The following is a 24,265-nucleotide window of genomic DNA, read 5'->3' on the forward strand; positions in this document are numbered from 1 at the left end:
CCAGTTCCCCAGATACCCTTGGGCCTTGACACAAAAACACGTTCCCTCCCCCAAATCTATTCCCTTTGTTGTTCTCTTTCGCTGCCCTCTAACCGAAACGCCAATCCACCCACGAGAAACGCTGTTGTTTAGTTCCCGCTAGTGGCCTGAGAGGTAATCATCCGACGTTCGCCTTTGTGATTCTTGAAGCGTTGTTCCTTAAGAAAATGTAAAGGATTTTGTGCACGCATTAGATCATGTAGATTGATTACCACGAGAAGTAATTTTGAATGCTCAAAATTTTCACAAGAACTCAAGTTAATGGTCGTTTATCCATGTTATGAAGTGCATGCTTTAGTAATTCTGTTCCTTTCTTGATTGTGGTATGTGGTAACATTTGAAATGTAAATAAGAAAGACCCAGAAAAATGAATAAGTGAATAATGGATCTCTCAATCTGGTCAACATTCTGAAGTAGCGAAAATTTTGCATTACCCCATGTTTGTAGCTGAAAATAAATCCCTTTGTAATGCTTATCTGCTTAACTGAATGTTTGTAACTTGGTATCTGAGTTTTAATGTGTTTCTACAAGTTTCAGTTATAGGCTTAGAGAGCCTGCTAAGAGAACGCATTTGATGAATTTTGTGGAAAAGGTGCTTTGTCTTCGTGATTCCTCTGATATAAAACGATTCACTCTCCGTTGTGATGATGTGCTATGTGATGCATCTCGTGTTTATACATGGATCTCTACCGCAGTAAAGCATAATGTACAAGAGCTGAATATTGAGCTCGACAACTTTGAAGGAGAATTTTCACTGCCTTATTGTTTGTTTACTTGTAAGACACTGACAAGCTTGTCCCTTAATATGTGGTATATCCTCAAGCTTCCCACTACAATTTGTTTCTCAAATCTAAAGATTTTGACTATGGAGTATGTTACATTTCCAAATGAGTACTTGACCCAGCAGTTTTTTTCTGGTCTGCCAGTCCTTGAGGAGTTGGAATTGAAAAATTGCAGCTGGGGGGGTCTCAAGCTTGTGAGTATTTCTGCTCCCAAGCTACATTCACTAAGCATATTTGAAACGAAGATGCCAGATGCTAATTTTTGGAATTATAGTGATGTTTGTCAGGTTATGATTGTTGGAGATAGTCTCAAAGAATTTTATTACAAGGGTATTCTATTCAGTGACTATTGCTTATGTAAGTCATTCTTGCTGGAAAAGGCAGAGATTGATACTCACTCTGAATTCTTAGCAGAACAATTTGGCCGTCGTAGCTATAAGCTTCTTATAGGGCTCTCCAACGTAAAACTCCTAAGACTTTCCTCAGATGTGGTTGAGGTATTCCTGCTTTGCTCCTTATAAATTCAAAATTTACTGTACCATATCATCATAATGGTGGAAAAGTTAAACCTTCCTTTGCATTCCTTGCATAAATGTGGAGTGATTTAGTGGTAAAATTGGAAAGGCTTGCAAACTTATGGGTAAAGCTAATGTCATATAAAGGAAAGTTACCATTCTATGTTTTCATGCTATTTTTAAGTTGTGAAAGATGTTTTGCACGAGCATTCTTGTGGATATGGGGACATGTCCTGACACAGAAAGAGTCTTGACTCCTGAAGAATAAATTATAATGACATTAAACTCAAGTCTGAAATCATTTCATCAACAATTGACAAACAATTTAAATCCTATTTATTACTTTTTAAAACTTTTGCTTGCAAACCAATGTGTAATGTGGGTCTAGTCATTTGGTCCTCGGTGTAATTCTTGGCACTTGCTAAATGGTTTGGAAAAGGCTTCCACCCTAGGGGGAGCATAGTCACTCTTGTAGAGGTTCACACGTGAGAGAAGATTAACTAGAGTATCCATGTGTGATGGAATCCTACATTGAGTGATACCAATAAAATTAAGTAATTGATATAACACTATTAGATCTTAATCAATGAGTTTAAACTTTTAGGTTAAGGTGGTCTCCCAACATGTGTATCATGCTCTCACATGAGATTTTTCAATTAATTTAAACTTTTAGGTTGTGTTGGTCTCCACTTGAGATATTTTCCAAGGTGTTTCACTTCCTGGTGACAAGTGCTACTACTATAAAAGATCATGCAATTCTTTGCCAATGTCAAAGAACTATTATGTTATAGACTTTGGTATCTCTTCAATTTCAAAGAAGGTTTTAGTTTGGTAATTTAACCATTTGTTTGTCAAGCTAATTACTTTAGTGATGAGAATTCTTGTTTTAATAGTTTTTATGATGCTTACAAAATCAAGTGGTTAAAGCAAAAATATAATCATGCGATACTTGACATAATAAATATATCAAAGGAGAGTGTATGCAATTCATAAATTAATTGATTAATTTTTGCTTATTATTTCTTTTAGAAAGTAATACAACAAAATGGGGTTAGTATCTGTATGGCATTTGGAAAACCATTGGATAAGTGCTACTCTGATGGTTTCTTTTTGAATGATGTAAGCTTCCATATGTCGTTAATTTTCCTACTCTTAGGCTATGTGTTAATGACATTAAACCCAAAATCCTTCTACCTAGAGAAAACAAAAAAAGATTGATAATTCTTCTTCTTTTGCTATGTAAGACTTGAACCTAAGTCTTATACCAATCCCATCCAGTCTCTTACTACTAAATCCAGATGACTTTCTACCTACATTAGTGAGTGATTGGAAATTATGATTAGGTTTTTGTTTAATTCTAAGTTATTCTTCTTGTTGCTCATCTAATAATTATTAAACACTCTCCACCATGATCTCAGCATGCTTTTATAACGTGTTTTATCATTTTTATTTGCTTCGTTCTTGGAAATATTTTAATTATGATGCATTGACTTACCCTGTGCTTAGTTTCTGATGGATGCAGCAGAACACCTACCTCATATGCCCATGTTCAATAACCTGATGGATTTGATATTCGTAGTATATTCGGTTGATCTTGACTGTACAACACTATCGAAGATATTGCAAAAATTTCCTTGTCTTAAGACTTTGAATTTTTTTGAGGTAACCTCACTTGAACTATAATGTCTACTATCTTGTGTCTGTTTCATTTTATTGTTAATTTACCATGATGGATAAAATATTTTTTTTTGCATGGTCATTTAGGGGATCAGTCTGTCCAATGATTGGAAAGAAGATGATAGCATTGATAGGATATTTGATCCAGTGCCTCCATGTTTCTTGTCTCATCTCAAGTGCATTAAAGTTGGTAGGTATTGTGGAGATAAGAAGGAACTTTCTGCAGTAAAGACTTTGCTAAAATATGCAGTTGTGTTGGACGAAATAATTATAACTTGCTCAAAGCATTTTGCAAGGAACTTAGAGAAGCAAGTGAAGGTTTCTAAACAGTTGTTGGAGCTACCTAGATGTTCACAAAATTGTAAAATCATTTTGGAATGAGCTTTTCTTGAAATCTTACTCTAGAGAATAGCCATACAATTCCTTTTTTTTTTTTTGGAAGATGTAAAATTATGGCTTGTTGGCCTTCTACCTTACCCAGGTAGCTTGATGTTATGGAATCTTTGTTTGTGCTGTTTGGTGATAATAGTTTTGAATCCTCCAAGCTATAAGCATGTCAATGTGTGTGTGTGTGTGTGTTTTTCCCCCTGTGGATGCATGCCTACAAGTTCCTTAACCAATGCAATGTTCTACAAAGGCCTACTTGTCTTAGGAGTTGTTTTTTACTCTATTTTGCTGAATTTTTTTTTTTAGGATTTTTTTTTTAAATTGAGAAAAGAAAAAATAGGGAATAAAAGTAGATTTTTACAACTGGTGATGCATATTTACAACCACGTTTGTTGATAATGAAACTTTTAATCTTAAGGCATATTGATAATAAAAGTAGTCAGTGTTATACATGGTTTCTATATGACATGATTTATGACCGTTCAGAGAAAGATATTCTAATAATATGGTTTAACTACATGAATGTTTATAGCGGATCAACGAGGTTCTACAAAATTGTCATCATTTTTGCAATGTTTCTCTAAATTCAATGTATCAATCTTTTAATTGTTGGTAATGTCATTATGGTAAGATTTTCTGTTAAATCTCATAAAAATTCTTCAAATATTCAGTTTTAAAAAATATATATATTTAAAAAAATTTGCAAGGATTGAGGATGAGTTTTTTTGCGGATACTATTAAATCCTGACCAATTCTTTCATCTTTACAATTGGATAATTGCATCACTGATCTCTGGGGTTGGCCTAAATTACGAATTACTTCATGTGGTACTATAATTACAAATCACTCCCTGAATCCGTTTTCCGTCCACCAAGTAATCAAAGTCCGTTAGTAGATTACAATAGAAATGATATTTAGAGGTTGTATTACTATTTATATGACATGACAAACTAAAGGATTCTGTTAATTTGGTGAACAAAAAATGGGTTTTAGGGAGTGATTCGTAATTATAATTTACCACAATGATCCTTTTATGAACTTTTTGTACCACAGGAAGTGATTCGTAATTTAAGCCAATTCTAGAGACCAGTAGTGCAATTATTAAAAAATATATATATAAATATCTCGAGAATTTTAACCGAAAATAATAAAAAAATCATAATGAAAGGGGCAATTTAATTTTTAAAGTTTAGATGATAATTATAAAAAGTGCCACAATTCAGTAGGTTTGGAGTAAATAAGAAAATGGCCCTCAGCAACCGGTCCAGGTCTCTCTCTCATCCTTTTTTCTATCGTTGATCATCTGTCTCTGTGTTTTGTTTCCAGTGATTGGAAATCAGATTCTCTTTCTTTGTTTGGTTGATTTTCTCTGCAACAATATTTTGTGGCTTTTCTTTGTTGTCTTTTCTTCTTCAACGCAAGTTTCTTGAACTTTGAATCTCAAGTCTCAACCTTTTAATCTCTGAAACCTCAATTAATCTCAGCCGTCCTTGCACCCAATTGCAAAAACCCCTTCCTCGCTGTCTCTTCCCCAGGACCCCCTTCCATGACTCAAAAATACCAAATATTTTCCCTTTATGGGTTCTCTTTCGCTTCCCTCCAACCGTAACACCAATCCACCCACGAGAAACGCCGTCGTTTAGTTCCCCACCAGTGGCCTGAGTGGTTATCATCCAGCCTTTGTTTTTATGATCCTTCAGTACTTTCTATGCTTTATGTGCTTTCATTACATTCCTAGTACTTTAAGTAGTGTTTCAGATTTATCATATTACATACTCTGAATTACTCATTAGAAATAATGTTTAGTATTTAAATTTAAAGAATTTTATGTTGGAGTTCCGGTAGAAAATCTAAAGGTTTTTGCGCACGCTTGAAAGTAATTTTGATTTCTCAAAATTTCCACAAAATGAGGAAAAAGTAAGAAAAAAAAAAGAAACAAACAAGAACTCAAGTTAATGGTCGTTTTCTGTTCCTGTCTTGATTTTGTTTAATGTTAGAAATGTGAATAAGCAAGGCCGAGATAAATCAATAAGTAAATAATTTTGCATTAGCTCTTGTTTGTAGCTGAAAATAATTCCCTTACTACTATTATCATCTGTGTTTAGCTGAAATAGCATTTTATAGACAAAAGTATTTGGATGTATCAGGGGAACCATCTGAATTATGGAGGGAAATTCACGTATTCAAAATCGCCAAAAGAAGCAGAAACTACTTATCAAAAAAAAAAAAAACCACCAAAAGAAGCAGAAACTGAATGAAGAACAGGACACTGATGGGAACAACAAATGCCTAAGTAACTTACCCGAGGCCGTTCTTCTAGACATTCTTTCCCTTCTTCCAACAAAAGACGCTGCTAGGACAAGCCTACTTTCTAAAAGGTGGAAATACCTGTGGGCTTCTATTCCCAATCTAGTTTTTGATGGATCCTTTCCTGCTATGAGAACAATTTGCTTCTCATATCTAGAGATCTTGACAATCAAACATGTAACGTTTTCAGATGAGTACTTAACCCAGCAGCTTTTTTCTGGTACACCAGTCCTTAAGAAGTTGGATATATTATACTGCAGCTGGGGGGATCTCAAAGTTGTGACTATTTCTGCTCCCAAGCTTCATTCTCTGCGCATACATGAATGTCGGGAAAAAAAATCGAGAAATGGGGATGTTTGTCAGGTTATGATTTTTGCAGAGAGTCTCAAAGAATTTTATTACTCTGGTATATTCAGCAACTATCGCTTATATAAGTCATTCACATTGGTAAAGGCATGGATTTCCACTTACCCTAAACCATCAGAAAAAATTGCTCATTGCATGTATAAGCTTCTTACAGGGTTCTCCAACGTACAATTTTTAACACTTCCCTGTGCGCTGGTTAAGGTATGCCTGCTTCTCTCTTTGTAAGTTCAAATTTTACTGTAACATATCAACATAATGGTGGAAAAATTAAACCCCGCTTTGCTTCTATAAATGTGGTATGAAATATGTGCATTCAAGCTCGGCTCAAGTTGAGTTCGAGCTAAGCTATTAAATTTTTAGAGTAATTACCTTTTGTTCCCATGAATTACCATGCATTTTTAACATGCCCTTATGAACCGACACTCTTGACACTTGGTTACCTTGAACTACTATTTACTTGAAAAACCTCATTCCATTAGTCAACGTCATTAAAAAATTTGAAATGACGCAAATACCCTAACTTTAGAAACAAAATTTACATCAAATACCCTTAAATTAAACAAATTCAAAAAAAAATTCAAAATATTAATAAAATAAAATAAATAAATAAAAAGAGTGAAAGGTGGATGAACCACCCCATGAGGGGTGGATCGGCCACCCCAAAAATCTCTAGTATAAAAATATAATATATATAAATGTATAAGGCACATTATACAATATGGTATATAACTATAGTTTATAGGTAACAAATTAACTTCTTATTATATATAACTAGAGAGTAGAATCTATAATATATGTATAATGGGATGAAAGTAGCAAGTCTAATATACTATATATAACTAATTAACTATAGTATAATTATAGTATATAACTATTGTTAACTATGTGTGATGTGTCATATAGTTGTTTATATATATAGTTATATTTTATGAACTAACTAGTTAGTATGTTTACTTAGTATGGTTAGTTACTAAGTATATACTATGCTTATTTAGTATATACCTCCTTCTTCTTCTTCTTCTTCTTTTATTATTTATTTTTTAATAATATCGAAGTGATCTATAAAAACTATTTAACTATGCTTATATAATTAGTTAATTACTTAGTTATATTAACCAACTAGTTAATAACTTAATATGTTAGTTAATACCAAGTTCGTATATGTTTATACACATATAAACATATGTGTGTATACAAGCTAAACTAGCGAGCCTTAATCAAGTCGGACAAGTGAGTCAGATTGAGCTTTATACGAGCTAGGCTAGCAAGTTTTAATCGAGTGAGTTAGACATGTGTCACTTAATAATCGAGCGGGTTTATGCTATCATGAATCGAGTTTGGATCGAGTTTAAACGAGCGGGTTGTCGAACGGGCTGGTTCATTTACAACCCTAGACTTACGGTGGTCTCCCTACATGTGTATCATGATCTCTCTTGAAATATTTTCCATGGTGTTTCACTCCCTTGTAACGAGTGTCACTCCTACAAAAGATCCTGTAATTCTTTGCCAACTTCAAAGAACAATTATGTTCTTGATTTTGGTTTCTCTTCAATTTCAAAGAAGGTTGTAGTTGGTGATTAACCATTCGTTTTTTAAGTTAATTACTTTAGTTATGCGTATTCTCTTTTTTGTATATATATATATATATATATATATTTTTTATGCTCACAAAATCAAGTGGTCAAAGCTAACATATAATCATGCAATACTTGACTTAATAAATATGTGAAAGGAGAGTATATGCAATTCATAAATTAATTGATTCTTTTTGTTTTTTATTTCTTTTAGAAAGTAATACAACCAAATGGGTTTAGTATCTGTATAGCATTTGGAAAACCTTTGGGTAAGTGCTACTCTGATGGTTTCTATTTGAATGATGAAAGTTTCCATACGTCGTTTATGTTCCTCTTAGGCTATGTGTTATTGATATTAAACACGAAATTCTTCCAATCAGGAAAAAAAAAAAAAAACTTCTTTTGTGTGATAAGACTTGAACCTATGCCTTCTCTTACTACTAAATCCAAAAGACTTTCTACCTACATTAGTGAGTGATTGGAAATTGCTGATTATGTTTTTGTTTAATTCTAATTTATTCTTCTCATTGCTCCTCTCATAATTATTAATCATGCTCCACGAACGATGATCCCAACATGCTTTTATAACATGTTAATTTTATTTGATTTGTTCCTGGAAGTATTTGAATTATGATGCATTGCTTTATCCCGTGGTTAGGCTATGATATATGCAGCAGAACTCGTACCTCGTATGCCTATGTTCAATAACCTAGTGGATTTGGAGTTCCTTAGTCCATGGTCAATAGATCTTGATTGTGCAGCACTATGGACTTTATTGCAAAAGTCTCCTTGTCTTAAGGCTTTGAAATTTTCTTTGGGTAACCTCATCTGATTTACAATGTCTACTATCTTGTATCTGTTCCATCTTATTGTTGATTTACCATGAAGGATAAAACATTTAATTTGCAATTATATTTTAGGGGATCAGTCGTGAGAAAGTTGATGGGATATTGAATCCAGTGCCTCCATGTTTCTTGTCACACTTCAAGTGCATTGAAGTTGCTGAGTATCGTGGAGATGAGAATGAGCTTTCTGCTGTAAAGATTTTGCTCAAGAATGCAATTGTCTTAGACAAAATAGTTATAACTTGCCCCAAGCTTTATGCAAGATACAAAGAGGGCCAAGAGAAGATTTGTAAACAGTTGAAAGAGCTCCGTGGACGGTCACAAAATTGTAAAATCATTTTGGAATGTGCTTCTGAGATCTTACTCTAAAAAAATGTAAAAAAAAGCCATTAACTCTTGTTTATTGGAAGATGTAAAAGTATGGCTGCTTGTACTTCTACCCTATCTAGGTAACTTGCTGCTATGGAATGTTCGTTCATGCTATTTGGTGATAATTAGTTCTGACTTCTGAATCCTCCAAGCTATAAGCTTATGCTAAATTTTATGTGTTTGCTTTTTGATTCTCTCCTTATTGATCTTAATTCATAGTCATTTACGATGTTGTCTTTGGAAAACCAAATGCAGTCTTTAGTTGTTTGGTGTATTGATAGTTTATCTGTTTGTTTAATTGGCCGGGTGAAAGACCAGATTTTAAAAGGATTTATCCGACTGGGTGAATCTCTTACCAGCACTTTGACAAGTTGTTTATACAAGAATGCAACAGGTATTTGACTCATCACCCGTACGTGGGTGGTGGGTTGGCCAAGCTTGGGTCTCTGAAAAATGAAGAGCTTGATTATTGCTGATTTTCAAAAACTCGCCGGAGAAGACAATGAAGATGCCAGCGAATGTTGCCGGAGCTCTAGTATTTAGAACCATGCAACGGTGTGGGTGTGGGTGTGGCCTCCTCTTGCTTTCATCATGTGTGTCATCCCCATTATATCCGTCGTTTCAATACGTAGCCCACAAGCATTTTCTCTGAGAGCGTTGGAAATTTCAATGTTCAAGCTTGGACGTGGTTTATATGGGTCATTTTTTTTTTTTAAAAAAATAAAATTATTTTTTAATTATTTAATTATGATACATTTGTAATTTTAAAATTTTTATAGGGGTAAAAGGGATATTTCATTATTTTACCGTTCGATTGATTCGGATTGAACCTCAAACCCTAACCGAATGGGTGACATTGCAATTTTTTAAATTTTGATACACTAAATTGAAAATTTTTAAACTTTAAAAAGTGATTCCAAAAACGATTAAATTAAGTTTGGGAAAATTAAGTGGATTTTGCCCAATAAAATAATATGCATTCCTCAAAAATGTTATATGCCACATTTTTATTCTATAACTATTCTGCAATACTGACGTAGTAGTCCCAATCAATCATTTGATTAATTTCTGTTAAAAAATAAAAAAAAAAAATCTAAAGGTTTGTGGGTATTGCCACATCAGCATTGCAGAATAATTATCGGATTAATATTAGTAGAAACTTCACTTAACCTCATAAACTTTCATTGATTTTGTAATCTCCCTACAAAAAATAATAAAATAAAAATTTAGTGTATCAAACTTTCATTTTTTTTGTAATTTCATTAATCCGTTAGAATTTTCTGATAAATCCAAATGAAAGATACGAAAATTATCAAAATTACCCCAGTTTTTTTTTAAAAAAATTAATAATTGTAATCTAAGGATAATATTTGTAATTTCATAAAGCGCACAGGAGTATAAAGATGATTTCCCCTTTTGATAGTATAATTTAACTTCAAATTCTAATGAGAGCGGTGAGATTGCAAAATTTTTTCTTACATCAGCAACACTGCAACAGCAAATGCACGGTTTTGGAGGGAATTCTTATCCTTTGTTCCCGCCGAAAAAACATTCCCTCCGTTAAATCCCATCCCACTTTGAGTCTCTTAGCTTCCCTCCAACCGAAACACCAATCCACCAGCAAGAAACGCCGTCGTTTAGTTCTCGCCGGTGGGATGAGCGGTAAGTATCCAGCCTTTGTTTTTATCATCCTTAAACCATCGTTCTATATTCTTTAAGGTCTGAGTTTTTGTTTTCTGATTTTCAACTTCTGACTTCTCTCCCACACCCTTTGTAATTTTATCTTCCCAATTATTTCTTCAGGATTATCACGACTATCCTGCCTTATTTTACCCATGGATTGTTTGGCATAGGTGTTGTTAGAATATGTAAAAAAAAAAAAATCGTTTTAGTTTTAGGCCAACGAGGAGATGGCCGTCTACCACCGCGCGCGGTTGTCTTCCGCCACTGCTGTTGCTGTTTTTTGGTTTTTGTTACTTATTTGTTGTATTTCTGTTGTTTTCCGCACTTCTGTTGGTGTTTTTATTTTGTGGTTTGGGTTACTAGCTCCCAGGTCCTTTGAAGTCTGATATGTTAGTGTAGTCTTTTGTAACCGGGTTTTGTTCTTCATCAACGGATCCTCTCCGGTCTTTGGCAGTATTTCTTCAGCAACACTGGTTGGAGCTCGATTTTGAACCCTTTTGCCATTTAAAACCGCAGTGTGCGGCCTCAGGAAAGGGCCGACTTGTTTATAGTTCTTCTGGAATCATAGAGGACTACCGTTGCCTAATGTTAACTTTTTGTGTTTGTGTTTTGCTGTCTTTTCCGTTGTGGTTCGGTTGGTTTGTAGTTTGATCCCCTTTACCTTTTCCCATATTTGAATAGAAAAAAGAAAAAAGAAATAGTCATCCAATAATTATCATCTTATTTTATTTTATATTTGATTAGAACAGGGATCTTTCAATCCGGCCAAGATTCTGTAATGTTGAAAATTTTGTAATAGCTCATGTTTATAGCTGGGAATTTATTCCTATTGTGCTGAATGTTGGTATATCAAACTCACTGCAGTTCTACAAAGTTCTCTGACGAAGTATTGGGGATGTAGGGGAACCGTCTGAATATGGAGGCAAATTCTCTTATTCATAAGTCCAAAAGGCAGAAACTGAATGAAGACCAGGGCATTGATGGGAACAGCAAATGCTTTGGTAACTTACCTGACGTGATTCTTCGGCACATCCTTTCCTTTCTACACATAAAGTATGCTGCTAGGACCAGTGTACTTTCCAAAAGATGGGAATTCCTTTGGACGTCTATTCCCTGTCTAAATTTTGGAAAACCTTTGCCTGCTAAGAGAACACTTCACATGAATTTTGTGGAAAGAGTGCTTTGTCTTCGGGACTCCTCTGATATAAAAGAACTCACTCTCAATTGTGATGTGCAAGGTGATGCATCTCGTGTTAAGTCATGGATCACTGCTGCAGTGAGGCGTAATGTTCAATCTTTGCATATCTGCCTTTCGGACTTGAGAGGACAATTTTCATTGCCTCATCACGTGTTTACTTGTGAGACACTGGAAAGCTTTTTCCTTGATATGCCGTGTATCCTCAAAGTTCCTCCTATAATCTGTTTCTCAAATCTAAAGGTCTTGAGTATCCAAAGTGTTACATTTTCGGATGATTACACAATCCAGCCCCTTTTTTCTGGTCTGCAAGTCCTTGAGGTTTTGAGTTTAGAAAAATGCAGATGGGTGTGTGTCAAAGTTTTGAGTATTTCTGCCCCCAAGCTTCATTCTCTAACCATAGACGAAGCTGATATGCAGAATCGGAGTGATTGTGAGGTTATGATTTGTGGAGCTAATCTCAAAGAATTTTATTACGCTGGTGAATTCTTCAATGAATATTGGTTCTACAACTCATTGTCACTAGAAATAGCAGGAATTAATGTTACTCGCTCTGATGGGAGGGCAAGACAGGTTGCTTACCGCATGTTTAAAGTTCTTATAGGGCTCCCTAATGTGAAAGACATGAGACTATACGGCTCTGCTGTTGAGGTACGTTTGCTTCTCTCTTTATAATTTGAGTATTCAATGTATTGTATCAACATTATGGTGGAAAAACTAAAGTCCTCCTTTGCATTTCTTGCAAAAACGTGGTATCATTTAATGGTAAAATTCGAAAGGGAAATCCACTAAGGATTTGGTGAAGCTACCATTTATGCTTTAATGCTCGTTGAGTTGTGACACATGTTACAAGAACATTCTCGTGGATGAGCTACTGCCCCCAAGCATATAGTTAGTTCAGCCTTGTCTACATTAATACATTTGCTCCTTTTTTTTTCTTTTATTTAAGTAATGTGACTAAATGGGTTAGTTTTGGTATCAGATGGGAAAATCATTTGATAGGTGCTACTAATGGTTTCTATTTGAATGGTGAGAGATTCTGTATATTGACAATGTTCTAATGTAGGCTTTGTGTCATCATTGATAGTAAATGCCAAATTCTTCTTCTTCTTGCTTGGTCAGACTTGAAGCTAAGTCTTTCCTACCCCATCCAATCTCTTACAACTTGAGCCAAAGCCCAAGTGACTTTTTACCTATATTAGAAAATGACTGGAAATAATTCATTAGATTTGTCTTTAATTCCAAGTTATTCTTCTTGTTGTTTCACTATTATACCAACATGCTTTTATTATGCGTTTGTCATTTTTATTTGCTTTGCCCCACTGAAGTCTCTTAATTGTGATGCGTTGCTCTATTTTGGTCTTAGGTTCTAACATATGCACCAGAACTCCTACCTAATATGCCTATCTTCAAGAACCTGATATTTTTGGAACTGGAGTCATTAGATCTGGACTGTGCAGCACTATTGAAGATATTGCAAAATTCTGTGTGTCTTGAAACTATGTGTGTTCGTGAGGTAACTTCTCTGGGCTACAATGTTTACCATCACAAATCTTTCCACATATATACCATGTTGGCTAAAACATTTCATTTGAAATGAAATTTGGCAGATCAATCAACTCTCCGATTGTGAGAAGGATGATGTAATACTGGATCCAGTGCCTCCATATTTCTTTTCACACCTCAAGAGCATTGCAGTAGATAGTTATTCTGGAAATAAGAATGAGCTTTATATGTTAAAGATTTTGCTCAAAAATGCATTGGTCTTGGATGACATATCTATAACATGCTCTGCGCATTTTGTAGGGGGTTTAGAGAAGCAAAAGAATCTGTACAAACAGTTGATAGAGCTTCCTAGAGGGTCACAAAATTGTAAAATCATTTTGGGATGAGCTTTTGTTGATATCTAACACCACTAAATTCCTGTCTTTTGGAAGATGTAAAAGTATGGCCCGGTTGCCTTCTTCCTTACCTAATTAACTTGTTATGAAATCTTGTTTGTTCTATTTGGTGATGATAGTTTTGAATCCTCAAAGCTATATAAGCTTATGCTTTCTTTCTTGGTTCACTCCTTTTTTTTTTCTTTCTTTTTTCTCTAAAGAATTACTTTAGAGAAAAATAATCTAATAAATATTCTCTAAAATGTTTAAAGTATTTTATAATGAACTTTTTTTGAAGTTCCATTTTTTTAAAAAAAAAATTATATCATTAGAATTTGTTATGTAAGCATTTATTATTTTTAAAATACAATAAAGTATAGTAAATATTAATATAATATATATTGAGTTGATGAAAATAGTAAAAAGTGATATGGCAACGTCCAAACTATTTAATTTCACAATTGTAATTAAGATTTGAAAAACATTATATAATAAAAACCCTTAAAAGCTTTAATTTTGGAACATGCTTTAAAATTTTGTATTAAAACATCGTTTGTTTTAGTGTAGAATGATTTTTGAAAAATATTTTTCATATTTTTTAGTCTAACAGAAAATAATAATCAACCAAAAATAATTTCAATTTGACCAAAAAAAGCTTTTTTAATTTCTGTAAAATTATTTTCTTTTTTAAAATCTGTAAATCATTTTCGATTTTGAGTTTCTCATTATCAAATAGCCAAACCGCCAAACAATTGTTGGAGTTCAATTTTTTAGGTTTTTTTTTTTTTTTTTTTTTTTAAACAAAAATGATTTTATATTAATATTTTTTATGTTGTGATAAAAAAAAAATTTAAAAAATATTTTTCAGCCGAAAACAATTTACGTAGCCTAAGAACCTTTAAGCCTCTCTCACTAGAGTAGAGAGAAGCTCTCCCTTCTCTTTTGGTAGAGATTTTGTGCTTCTCAAAAAAAATAAATAAATAAATAAAATGGTAGAGATTTTGTGTCTCCTTGGTGAGACTTTCTACTACCGATCGTGTGGTTGTTGAGGGAGGTGGGAAGGTGTTTTCCTCTTTCCCTCCTCCCTTCTCCTTTTTCATCTTTTGCTCTAGTTTCTTCTTTTTTCCTCACATTCTCTTTCCTTCTGCCTTCGATGTTTCCATTGTTTTTCTTCTTCTCACTCTTACCACATCTATCATTCATCTGCCGCAGTCTGATCCTTCTCCGCCAGCTGATCAACCTCTCCACTGCTTTGTTACGAGCCGCCCACTGCCACCCCACCATTGTGTATATGTTTAATCTTATTGTTGGTTTATTAGCATTGCTAAAACTTTTAGTTTGTGATAATAATTTAGGGGATCTCTCTGACCTTGAATTGTGAAAAATATTATTGGATATTGGAGCCGGTGCTTCCATGTTTCTTGTACCATCTCAAGTGCATTAAAGTTGGTAAATATGGTGGAGATGTAAATGAACTTTCTGCGGTAATGGTTTTGCTTAAGAATGCAATTATTTTTGACGAAATAATTTTAACTTGTTCAAAGCATTTTGCAGGGAACTTAGAGAAATAAAGCTCCCTAGAGGGTCATCAAATTGTAAAATTGTTTTGAAATGAGTTTTTTTTTTTTTTTTTTTTTTTTTAATTTTTATTTTTTATATAGCTCTTCTCTAAATCAAAGCCATTAATTCTTGTTTTTTTAGAAGATGTACGTAAAAGTATGGCTTGTGCCTTGTTGGCTTTCTACCCTACATAGTTAATGGAATGTTCGTTTGTACTAATTGGTACTAATTAGTTTTAAATCCTCCTAGCTATAAGCTTATGCTCAAATTTATGTGTTCAGTTTTGCTTTTTATTTCTATTTGGTTCTTATTCAATTGATGAATTTACAATACAAAATGTTCTATTTATATAGCTTACAGATGAAATATAATTATAATCAAATTCTTTAATTTATGGTGATTCAATATCATAAAATTCTTAAAGTTAGGTTAATCTAATCTTCATTAAAAATAATGCAATCCCTGTCAAATCCCTAACTTTACGATAATTCTAAAATGTTTAAAGTATTTTATAATGGAATTTTTTTAAGTTCCAACAATTCTTTCAAATTAAATCATTAGAATTTTGTTATATCAGTCTTTATTATTTTTAAAATACAATAAAATATAGTAAATATTAATACAATAAATATTGACTTGATAAAAATGGTAAATAGTGATATGGCAACGTCCAAACTATTTAATTTCAAAACTTAATTAAGATTCGAAAATATTTAGACAATAAAATACCTTAAAATTTTTAATTTTGGAACATGTTTTTTTTTTTTTCCTTCCTCCATCGTGTTTTCCAAACAGAAAAGGAAATGCTCAGGTTTTGGAGGGAATGCTTTTCCATGTTCCGCGCCAAAAATAGACCCTTAAAAGACTTTCCCTCCATCAAATTTTACCTCTTCCTGGTTCTCTTTCGCTGCCCTCCAACCGAAATAGCAATCCACCTATGAGAAGCGCCGTCGTTTAGTTCCCTCCAGTGGCTTGAGCGGTAATCATCCAACCTTTGTTTTTATGATCCTTAGGCAGCATTCTTGATGCTTCCTCATGTAATTTGCTTATGTGCTTTTAGGGCTACTTAGTTCAGATTTATCCCATTAACAGAATGCTATGAATTAAGAAGTTAAAGAACTGGTGACAAATACTGAGATTTTGTGCAGATTTATCACATTAATTAAAATTAATCAAATCTACAAGATTTGATTATCATGACAAGTAATTTTGATTGCTGAATATTTTCACAAGAACTCAAGTTATGGGCAGTTCATCCATGGTATGAAGTGCATGCGTTGGAAATTATGTTCCTTTCTTGATTTTGGTAATGCTAGAACTTAGAAATGTAAGTAAGAAAGACACAGAAAAATAAATAAGTAAATAATGGGGTGTTTTGTATGAAGATGTGTGAATCTGGTCAAGATTCTGAAATAGCGAAGATTAGCTCATGTTTGTAACTTTGTATGTCAATGTCAATGTGTTTCTACAAAGTTTCCATTACAGGCCTATAGCATTTTCTAGATATTGCTATATCTGACAAAGTATGGGATGTATCAGGGGAACCATCTGAGTTATGGAGACAACTTCTCTTATTCAAGAACCCCAAAAGAAGCAGAAACTGAATGAAGAAGAGGACATTGATGGGAACAACAAATGCTTAAGTAACTTACCTGAGGAGGTTCTTCTGCACATCCTTTCCTTTCTTCCAACAAAAGATGCTGTTAGGACAAGCGTACTTTCTAAAAGGTGGGAATACATGTGGGTTTCTATTCCCAATTTAGTTTTCGAACGATCCTTGCGTCCTAAGAGAACGCTTTTGATGAATTTTGTGGATAGGGCGCTTTGTCTTCGTGATTCTGATATAAAACGATTCATTCTCTCTTGTGATGTGCTAAGTGATGCATCTCGTGTTAATACGTGGATCTCTGCGGTAGTAAGACATAATGTTCAAGAATTGTATATTGAGCTTGAGAACTTCAAAGGAGATTTTTCACTGCCTTATTGCCTCTTTACTTGCAAGACACTCACAAGCTTGCACCTTAATATGTGGTATATGATCCTCAAGCTTCCCCCTACAATTTGTTTCTCAAATCTAAAGATCCTTATTATCGAAAGTGTTACATTTTCCAATGAGCGCTTGACCCAGCAGCTTTTTTCTGGTCTGCCAGTCCTTGAGGAGTTACAATTACATGAATGCAAGTGGGGGGGTCTCAAGACTGTGAGTATTTCTGCTCCCAAGCTTCGTTCTCTGAGCATACATGAAATTGAGATGCAAAATTGGAGTTATGGGGATGGTCGTCAGGTTATGATTTTTGGAGAAAGTCTCCAAGAATTTTATTACGATGGTTTTCTGCACAGAGACTATTGCTTATATAATTCATTCTCACTGGAAGTGTCAGAGATTCATGTTATCGATGATGATGAGACACCAAGACAAATGGCCTATCACGTGTATAAGCTTCTTATAGGGCTCTCCAACGTAAAATTCCTAACACTTAACTGTGGCATGGTCGAGGTATGCCTACTTCTTTGTAAGTACAAAATTTTAGTGTAATATATCAACGTAATGGTGGAAAAATTAAGCCCTCCTTTCCATTGCTTGCATAAATGTGGAATGATTTAGTGGTAAAGTTGGAAAGGGTAACAAACTAAAGGGTAAAGCTAATTAATGTCATATAAAGGAAAGTTATTCTATGTTTTCAAGCTATTTGAGTTGTGACAGATGTTATTCTAACATTATTGTGGATGAGGAAATGTCATATCACAGAAAGAGTCTTGACTCCTGAAGAATCAATTATAATGCAGATTAAACTCAAATCTTAAATCATTTGATCAACAAATTGACAACCAATTTCATCATATTTAATACTTTTTAACTCTTGCTTGCAAACCACTGCCTATACGGGTTTACAAGTACAATAGAAAGCTTCAAAACATGAAATACAAAAGAAACAGCTAGAACGGGGAAGGTGGATCTTTCCCACGACAAATGAGAATAGAGGGGGGAATTAGGAATGCAGTTTGAGTGAATTCTAGCCGCTGCCCAGTATGCTACATGGTGGGCGCAGAAGTTTGCACTTCTATGAACTTTCCTAGCTTTCCAAAAAGAATGGGGAATGGTAATAAAACGGAGTCTGAGATGACATCAGCAATCTTCCAGTCTTGAACAATGGAGGGTTGTTGAAGAGCCATTATCACTAAATGAGAATCACCTTCCAAAGTAAAAAACTACAGCTTTAGAGAAACAGCCAGATGGGGTTAATATCTGTATAGCACTTGGAAAACTATTGGATAAGTGCTACCCTGATGGTTTCTTTTGAATGATGAAAGTTTCCTTGTATAGTTTATGTTCTACTCTTAGGCTATGTGTTATTGATATTAAACACAATCATTTTTTCTTTTGCTTGGTAAGACTTAAAACCTTAAGTCTTACCCCAATCCCATCCAATCTCTTACCACTTGCCAAAATTCCAATTACTTTTTTCCTACATTAGTGAATGATTGGAAATTACTTATTAAGTTTTTGTTTAATTAGATATTCTTCTTTTTTCTCATTTCATAATTATTGATCATGATCCACCACTATCCCTGCAGGCTTTTTATAATGTGTTTTTCATATATATGTATATATATATATGTATATTTTGCTTTGTTCCAAGAAGTTCTTCTTTTCTAAGTATGATGCAATTTTATCCTGTTGTTCTTAGGGTCTAAAATCTTCAGCCGAACTCCTACCTCATATACCTATATTCAATAACCTGATAAGTTTGACATTGGATTGGTGCCCAGTAGATCTTGACTGTGTAGCAACATTGAAGATATTGCAAAATTCTCCTTGTCTCAAGATTCTAAAATTTTTAGAGGTAACTTCACATGGAATCAATATTTATCATTTTATATATGTTCTCCATCTTATTTCTGATTTATCAGCACATCGCTAAAACTTTTAATTTGCGATGATAATTTAGGGGATTTGGCTTTGGCTAGATTGTGGAAAAGATGATTGGATACCGGAGCCGGTGCCTCAATGTTTCTTGTCTCATATCAAGTGCATTGAAGTTGGTAGTTATGATGGAGATAAGAAGGAACTTCCTGCGATAAAGATTTTACTCAAGAATGCAGTTGTATTGGACGAAATAATCATAAGTTGCTCAGAGCATTTTGCAGGGAACTTAGAAAAGCAAGAGAATTTCTACAAACAATTGATAGAGTTTCCTAAAGGGTCTCAAAATTGTAAAATCGTTTTGAAATGACTTTCTTTGAGCTCTTACTCTAGAAAAAAACCCACTGATTCCCTTTTTTTTGGAAGATGATGTAAAAGTATGGCTTGTTGGCCTTCTACCCTACCTAGGTAACTTGAATGTTCGTTTGTGCTAGTTTGGTGATACTTAGTTTTAAATCCTCCAAGCTAGAACCTTATGCCCAATTTTACAGTTTTAAGTTTTACTTTTTATTTCTATTTGGTTCTCTCCTTTTTGGCATTTATGATGTTCTCTTTGGAAAATTGACTGCAGTCTTTAATTATTGGAAAAATTGGTAGTTTTTTTTTTTCCTCTTCTTTCTTTTTTTTTTTTTTTGGTTTTTTTTTTTAATTGTTTTAGATGGAGAAAAGAAGTAGATTTTATGACCGGTAATGCATATTTGCAAATGCGTGTGTTACTTAAATATTTTTAGGATATTTGACTATTCTTATCTTAGATCTAGTCTGTTCGGAATAGATATGCTATTTAACTATTTCTGTACATGAGTTAGCAGAAGATGAAAGTCATAAATAGCATTTTATTATAAAAATTTTGTTTGTATAAATAATTATGTAACTTCGTAGCATGTGGTTATGATTTTGCAGAATTTTATGTTTTGTGATGTAAAAACTTTATGTTCGTGATCTTTAATCAATAAAATATTTCAGATATTTTGTTTTGTTTTTTTTTTTTTTTCTAAAAAAAAGCATATCTAATAGTTCAGTTTAATCATAGAAATGTTTGTTGCAAATCAAGATTATTTTATTATGGAGATTTTCATGAAGTCCCAAGTTTGCACAATTATTTTCAAATTATATGATCAGAATTTTGCTAGATATCCATTTATCACTTTTTTTTTTTTTGAATTAATTTAACACTTTTAAAACACAATGAAATATAGAAAATACTAACTTTATAAATATTAAGTCAATAAAAATGATAAATGGTAATATGACATGCCCCAACAGACCTTTGCTTTTCACATTATTTTCTCCAAACCCTGAAGAAAATATACAATAGAAAACCTTCCCTCCTTTAAATCCCATCCCTTCTTGATTCTCTTCGCTTCCCTCCAACCGAAACATCAATCCACCCACGAGAAGTGCCGTCTTTTAGTTCTCGCCGGTGGCATGATCGGTAAAGTATCCAGCCTTTGTTTTTATCATCCTTGAACATCGTTCTACATTATTTAAAATCCGAGTCTCTGTTATCTGATTTTCAACTTTTATCTTCTTAATCATTTATTTCTTTAGGATTATCATGACCATCTTGCCTCATTTTACCCATGGATTGTTTGGCATAGGTATTGTTGGAATATGTGTTTTTTTTTTTTGTCTGTCTTTATTCATATTTTTGTAGTGCAATTCTAAAATCAAGCCATTCAATAATTATCATCTTATTTTATTTCATTTTATTATAACAGGGATCTTTCAATCTGGCCAAGATTCTGTAATGTTGAAAATTTTGTAATAGCTCATGTTTATAGCTGGGAATTTTTCCCTTCCTAAAGCTCCTGTATTTTGCTGAATGCTGGTATATCAAACTCACTGCGGTTCTACAAAGTTTTCTGACAAAGTATTGGGGATATAGGGGAACCGTTTGAAAATGGAGGCAAATTCTCTTATTCAAAAACCCAAAAGGCAGAAACTGAATGAAGAACAAGGCATTGAACCGAACAGCAAATGCTTTAGTAACCTACCCAAGGTGGTTCTTCGACACATTTTTTCCTTTCTTGCCATAGAAGATGCTGTTAGGACAAGTGTACTTTCTAAAAGGTGGGAATTCCTTTGGACTTGTATTCCCAATGTATGTTTTTGGAAAGCCTTACCTGCTAAGAGAACACTTTTCATGAATTTTGTGGAAAGAGTTCTTTGTGTTCGGGACTCCTCTGATATAAGAGCATTCTTACTCGAATGTGATTTGCAATGTGATGTGGTCTCGTGTTAAGTCGTGGATCACTGCTGCAGTAAGGCATAATGTTCAATATTTGAGTATTGAGCTTCCAGACTTGAGAGGACAATTTTCATTGCCTCATTGTGTGTTTACTTGTGAGACACTGGCATACTTTTTCCTTGAAGTGCCATGTATCTTCAAATTCCCTCCTGTAATCTGTTTATCAAATCTAAAGACATTGCATTTCAAAAGTGTTACATTTTCGGATGATTACACAACCCAGCAGTTTTTTTCTGATCTGCCAGTCCTTCAGAAATTGGATTTAGAAAAGTGCAGATGGGACCCATTGGGGTCTCACAAAGTTCTGAGTATTTCTGCCCCCTACCTTCATTCTCTAACCATAATCGAAGCTGAAATGGAGAATCTGTGCGATGGTGATGGCTGTCAGATTATGATTTTTGGAGCTAGTCTCAAAGTTTTTTCTTACACAGGTGATTTCTTCAATGAATATTTGTTATATAACTCATTCTCACTAAAAGTAGCAGAAATTGGTGATACTGGTGGCTCCGAAGACTGGGAAACTGATGAGAAGGGAAGACAACTTGCTTACCGCATGTTTAAGCTGCTTATAGGGCTCCCTAATATAAAATGCCTAAGACTATTCGCTTATGCTGTTAAGGTACATTTGCTTCTCTCATTATAATTTGAGTATTTAATGTACTGTATCAACATAATGATGGAAAAACTAAGCCTTCCTTTGAATTTCCAACATAATTTTGGACAAACACGACATCATTTAATGGTAAAATCGGAAAGGGTAACAAACTAAAGGGTGAAGCTAGTATGATATAAATGAAAGCTACCTTTATGCTTTCATGCTCGTTGAGTTGTGACACACGTTAGAAGAACATTCACGTGGATGAGGAATTGATAGAAAGAAAAAGGTGGTGTCTCAATATGTGTATTATGGTTTATGGTCTCTTTGATAAAATCTGCAATGTATTTCACTCTCTTACAAGTGTCACTCCTATAAAAAGAATTCATATTTCTATACCTACTTCAAAGAACAATTATGTCATGGATCCCTCTATACCTTTTGTTTCAAATAAGTTTTTAATTTGGTGATTTGATTGTCAAGAAAATTTGCATAATAAGATCTTTCGTTGTTTACTTTTTGTGCTACGTTCTATGTTTGATTGTTCTTTTTTTTATTTTTTTGATTTGTGTTCTTCTTTCTCTTTGGATTAAGGGTATCCTGTGTACTTTGGGTTGTGCCTTTTGCGCTTTTTGGAAATATACATTATTATAGGAAAACAAAAAAAAGATCAAAGGATGATCTACACTAATACATTTGCTCGTTCTATTTTTTATACAAGTAATGAGACTAAATGGGTTAGTTTCTGTATGGGAATGGGAAAACCATTGGAGGATGCGTTCCACTCATGGCTTCTATTTGAATGGAGAGAGATTCTGTATATTGTCTATATGTTCTAACGTAGACATTTTGTCATGACAGTAAATGCCAAATTATTCTTCTTCTTGCTTGGTCAGACTTGAAGCTAAGTCTTACCTACCCCATCCAATCTCTTACAACTTGAGCCAAAGCCCAAGTGGTTTTTTACCTATATTAGAAAATGGTTGGAAATTATTCATTAGATTTGTCTTTAATTCCTAGTTATTGTTCTTGTTGTTTCACTACTATACCAACATTCTTTTATTATGTGTTTGTCATTTTTATTTGCTTTGTCCCACTGAAATATCTTAATTATGATCAATTGCTTTATCTTGTTTTTAGGATTTATCATATGCAGTAGAACTCCTACTTAATATTCCTATCTTCAAAAACTTGACGTATTTGGAATTTGGGCTGGTAGATCTTGACTGTGCAGCACTATTAAAGATATTGCAAAAAATTCTCCCCGTCTTGAGACCCTGACTTTTTTTAAGGTAACTTCACTGAGCTATAATGTTTACCATCACCTATCTTTCCATCTTGTTGCATATATACCGTGATGGCTAAAACATTTAATTTGCAATGATAATTTAGGATATTGATCTGTTGTCCGATTGTGAGAAAGATGATATCATATTGTATCCAGTGCTTTCATGTTTCTCGTCCCATCTCAAGTGCATTAAAGTCTGTAGTTATGATGGAAATAAGGACCTTTATGCGGTAAAGATTTTGTTCAAGAATGCAGTTGTTTTGGACGAAATGGTTATAACTTTTAAAGAATCTGTTGCAGAGAACTTAGAGATTCAACAAAATCTCTACAAACAACTGATAGAGCTCCCTAAAGGGTCACCAAATTGTAAAATTGTTTTGGAATGAGCTTTGTTTGAACTCTTGCTCTCCAAAAAGAAGCCATTAATCCCTGTTTCTTGGAAGATGTAAAAGTGTGGCTTGTTAGCCTTTTACCCTACCTAGGCAACTTGTTATTGAATGCCGGTTTATGTATTTGTGACAATTAGTTTTGAATCCTCCAAATTTGTAAGCTTATGCTAATTTTAATGTTTTCAGTGTATTTTTCTTTTATTTCCTTTTGTTTTTCTCTCCCATTTGGTCTTAATTCAGTGTCATTTTTCTTTTATTTCCTTTTGAATCCATCGTTGTCCCATCAACGGCAGAAAATGCTCTGGTTTTGGAGGGATTTGTGTTCCTTCTTCCCTCCCTAATACAGACCTATAAAACACATCCCCTCAATTAGAGTCTTATCCCTTGATTCCCTTCTTGCTTCTCTTTGCTTTTCTTCAACCGAAAAATTCACCCACGAGAAATGAATTGTTTGGTTCCCGCCACTTGCATAAGCGGTTAACACCACCAAGCCCCAAGTGGATCGGGGTGGCGAAGCTAGTTTGACGACCACCCCTTTTTCTTTTCTTTTTTTGTTAGTTATCTTTTATGTTTTTATATAATTCTTAATTTTTAATTTAATTTTGATATTTTTTTTAGTTTTCAGTTTTGTATTTTTT

General features: G+C 33.8%; 4 protein-coding genes and 1 long non-coding RNA gene across 12 annotated transcripts; all 5 read left to right on the plus strand.

Moving 5' to 3' along the window:
* The first annotated feature begins 758 nt into the window (after positions 1-758).
* Positions 759-9,000, plus strand: LOC133868312 (putative F-box/FBD/LRR-repeat protein At1g78760). Of its 8 annotated transcripts, XM_062305147.1 has the most exons (6): positions 759-849; positions 966-1,015; positions 1,096-1,151; positions 1,236-1,318; positions 2,843-2,998; positions 3,101-3,551. In XM_062305147.1, the coding sequence occupies exons 3-6, from the start codon at positions 1,112-1,114 to the stop codon at positions 3,392-3,394; spliced, it is 573 nt and encodes a 190-aa protein (XP_062161131.1). In that variant the 5' UTR covers positions 759-849; positions 966-1,015; positions 1,096-1,111; the 3' UTR covers positions 3,395-3,551. The 8 variants fall into 8 exon arrangements, with proteins under 8 accessions (XP_062161131.1, XP_062161124.1, XP_062161130.1 ...); XM_062305146.1 differs by lacking the exons at positions 759-849; positions 966-1,015; positions 2,843-2,998; positions 3,101-3,551 and adding exons at positions 5,548-6,274; positions 8,306-8,465; positions 8,568-8,713 and having other exon boundaries at positions 1,097-1,151; XM_062305140.1 differs by lacking the exons at positions 759-849; positions 1,096-1,151; positions 2,843-2,998; positions 3,101-3,551 and adding exons at positions 5,548-6,274; positions 8,568-9,000 and having other exon boundaries at positions 856-1,015.
* A 1,399-nt stretch (positions 9,001-10,399) lies between these two features.
* Positions 10,400-13,795, plus strand: LOC133868311 (putative F-box protein At1g58310). Its single transcript, XM_062305138.1, has 4 exons — positions 10,400-10,523; positions 11,409-12,390; positions 13,106-13,255; positions 13,350-13,795. Exons 2-4 carry the CDS (start codon positions 11,461-11,463, stop codon positions 13,629-13,631), a joined length of 1,362 nt encoding a protein of 453 aa, XP_062161122.1. The 5' UTR covers positions 10,400-10,523; positions 11,409-11,460; the 3' UTR covers positions 13,632-13,795.
* Positions 13,796-15,998: 2,203 nt separating this feature from the next.
* LOC133869698 (F-box/LRR-repeat protein At3g26922-like) lies at positions 15,999-19,579 on the plus strand. Its single transcript, XM_062306762.1, has 4 exons — positions 15,999-16,158; positions 16,719-17,676; positions 18,869-19,024; positions 19,130-19,579. Exons 2-4 carry the CDS (start codon positions 16,735-16,737, stop codon positions 19,412-19,414), a joined length of 1,383 nt encoding a protein of 460 aa, XP_062162746.1. The 5' UTR covers positions 15,999-16,158; positions 16,719-16,734; the 3' UTR covers positions 19,415-19,579.
* A 788-nt stretch (positions 19,580-20,367) lies between these two features.
* On the plus strand, positions 20,368-20,990 carry LOC133868755 (uncharacterized). Its single transcript, XR_009900398.1, has 3 exons — positions 20,368-20,539; positions 20,656-20,705; positions 20,826-20,990. It is a non-coding gene; the product is annotated as an uncharacterized LOC133868755 (long non-coding RNA).
* Positions 20,991-21,348: 358 nt separating this feature from the next.
* On the plus strand, positions 21,349-23,832 carry LOC133868754 (uncharacterized). Its single transcript, XM_062305752.1, has 3 exons — positions 21,349-21,974; positions 23,091-23,242; positions 23,343-23,832. Exons 1-2 carry the CDS (start codon positions 21,711-21,713, stop codon positions 23,229-23,231), a joined length of 405 nt encoding a protein of 134 aa, XP_062161736.1. The 5' UTR covers positions 21,349-21,710; the 3' UTR covers positions 23,232-23,242; positions 23,343-23,832.
* The last annotated feature ends 433 nt before the right edge of the window (positions 23,833-24,265 follow it).

The sequence above is a fragment of the Alnus glutinosa genome, chromosome 5 (genome assembly GCF_958979055.1).
Source record: "Alnus glutinosa chromosome 5, dhAlnGlut1.1, whole genome shotgun sequence".
NCBI classification, from domain to species: Eukaryota; Viridiplantae; Streptophyta; class Magnoliopsida; order Fagales; family Betulaceae; genus Alnus; species Alnus glutinosa.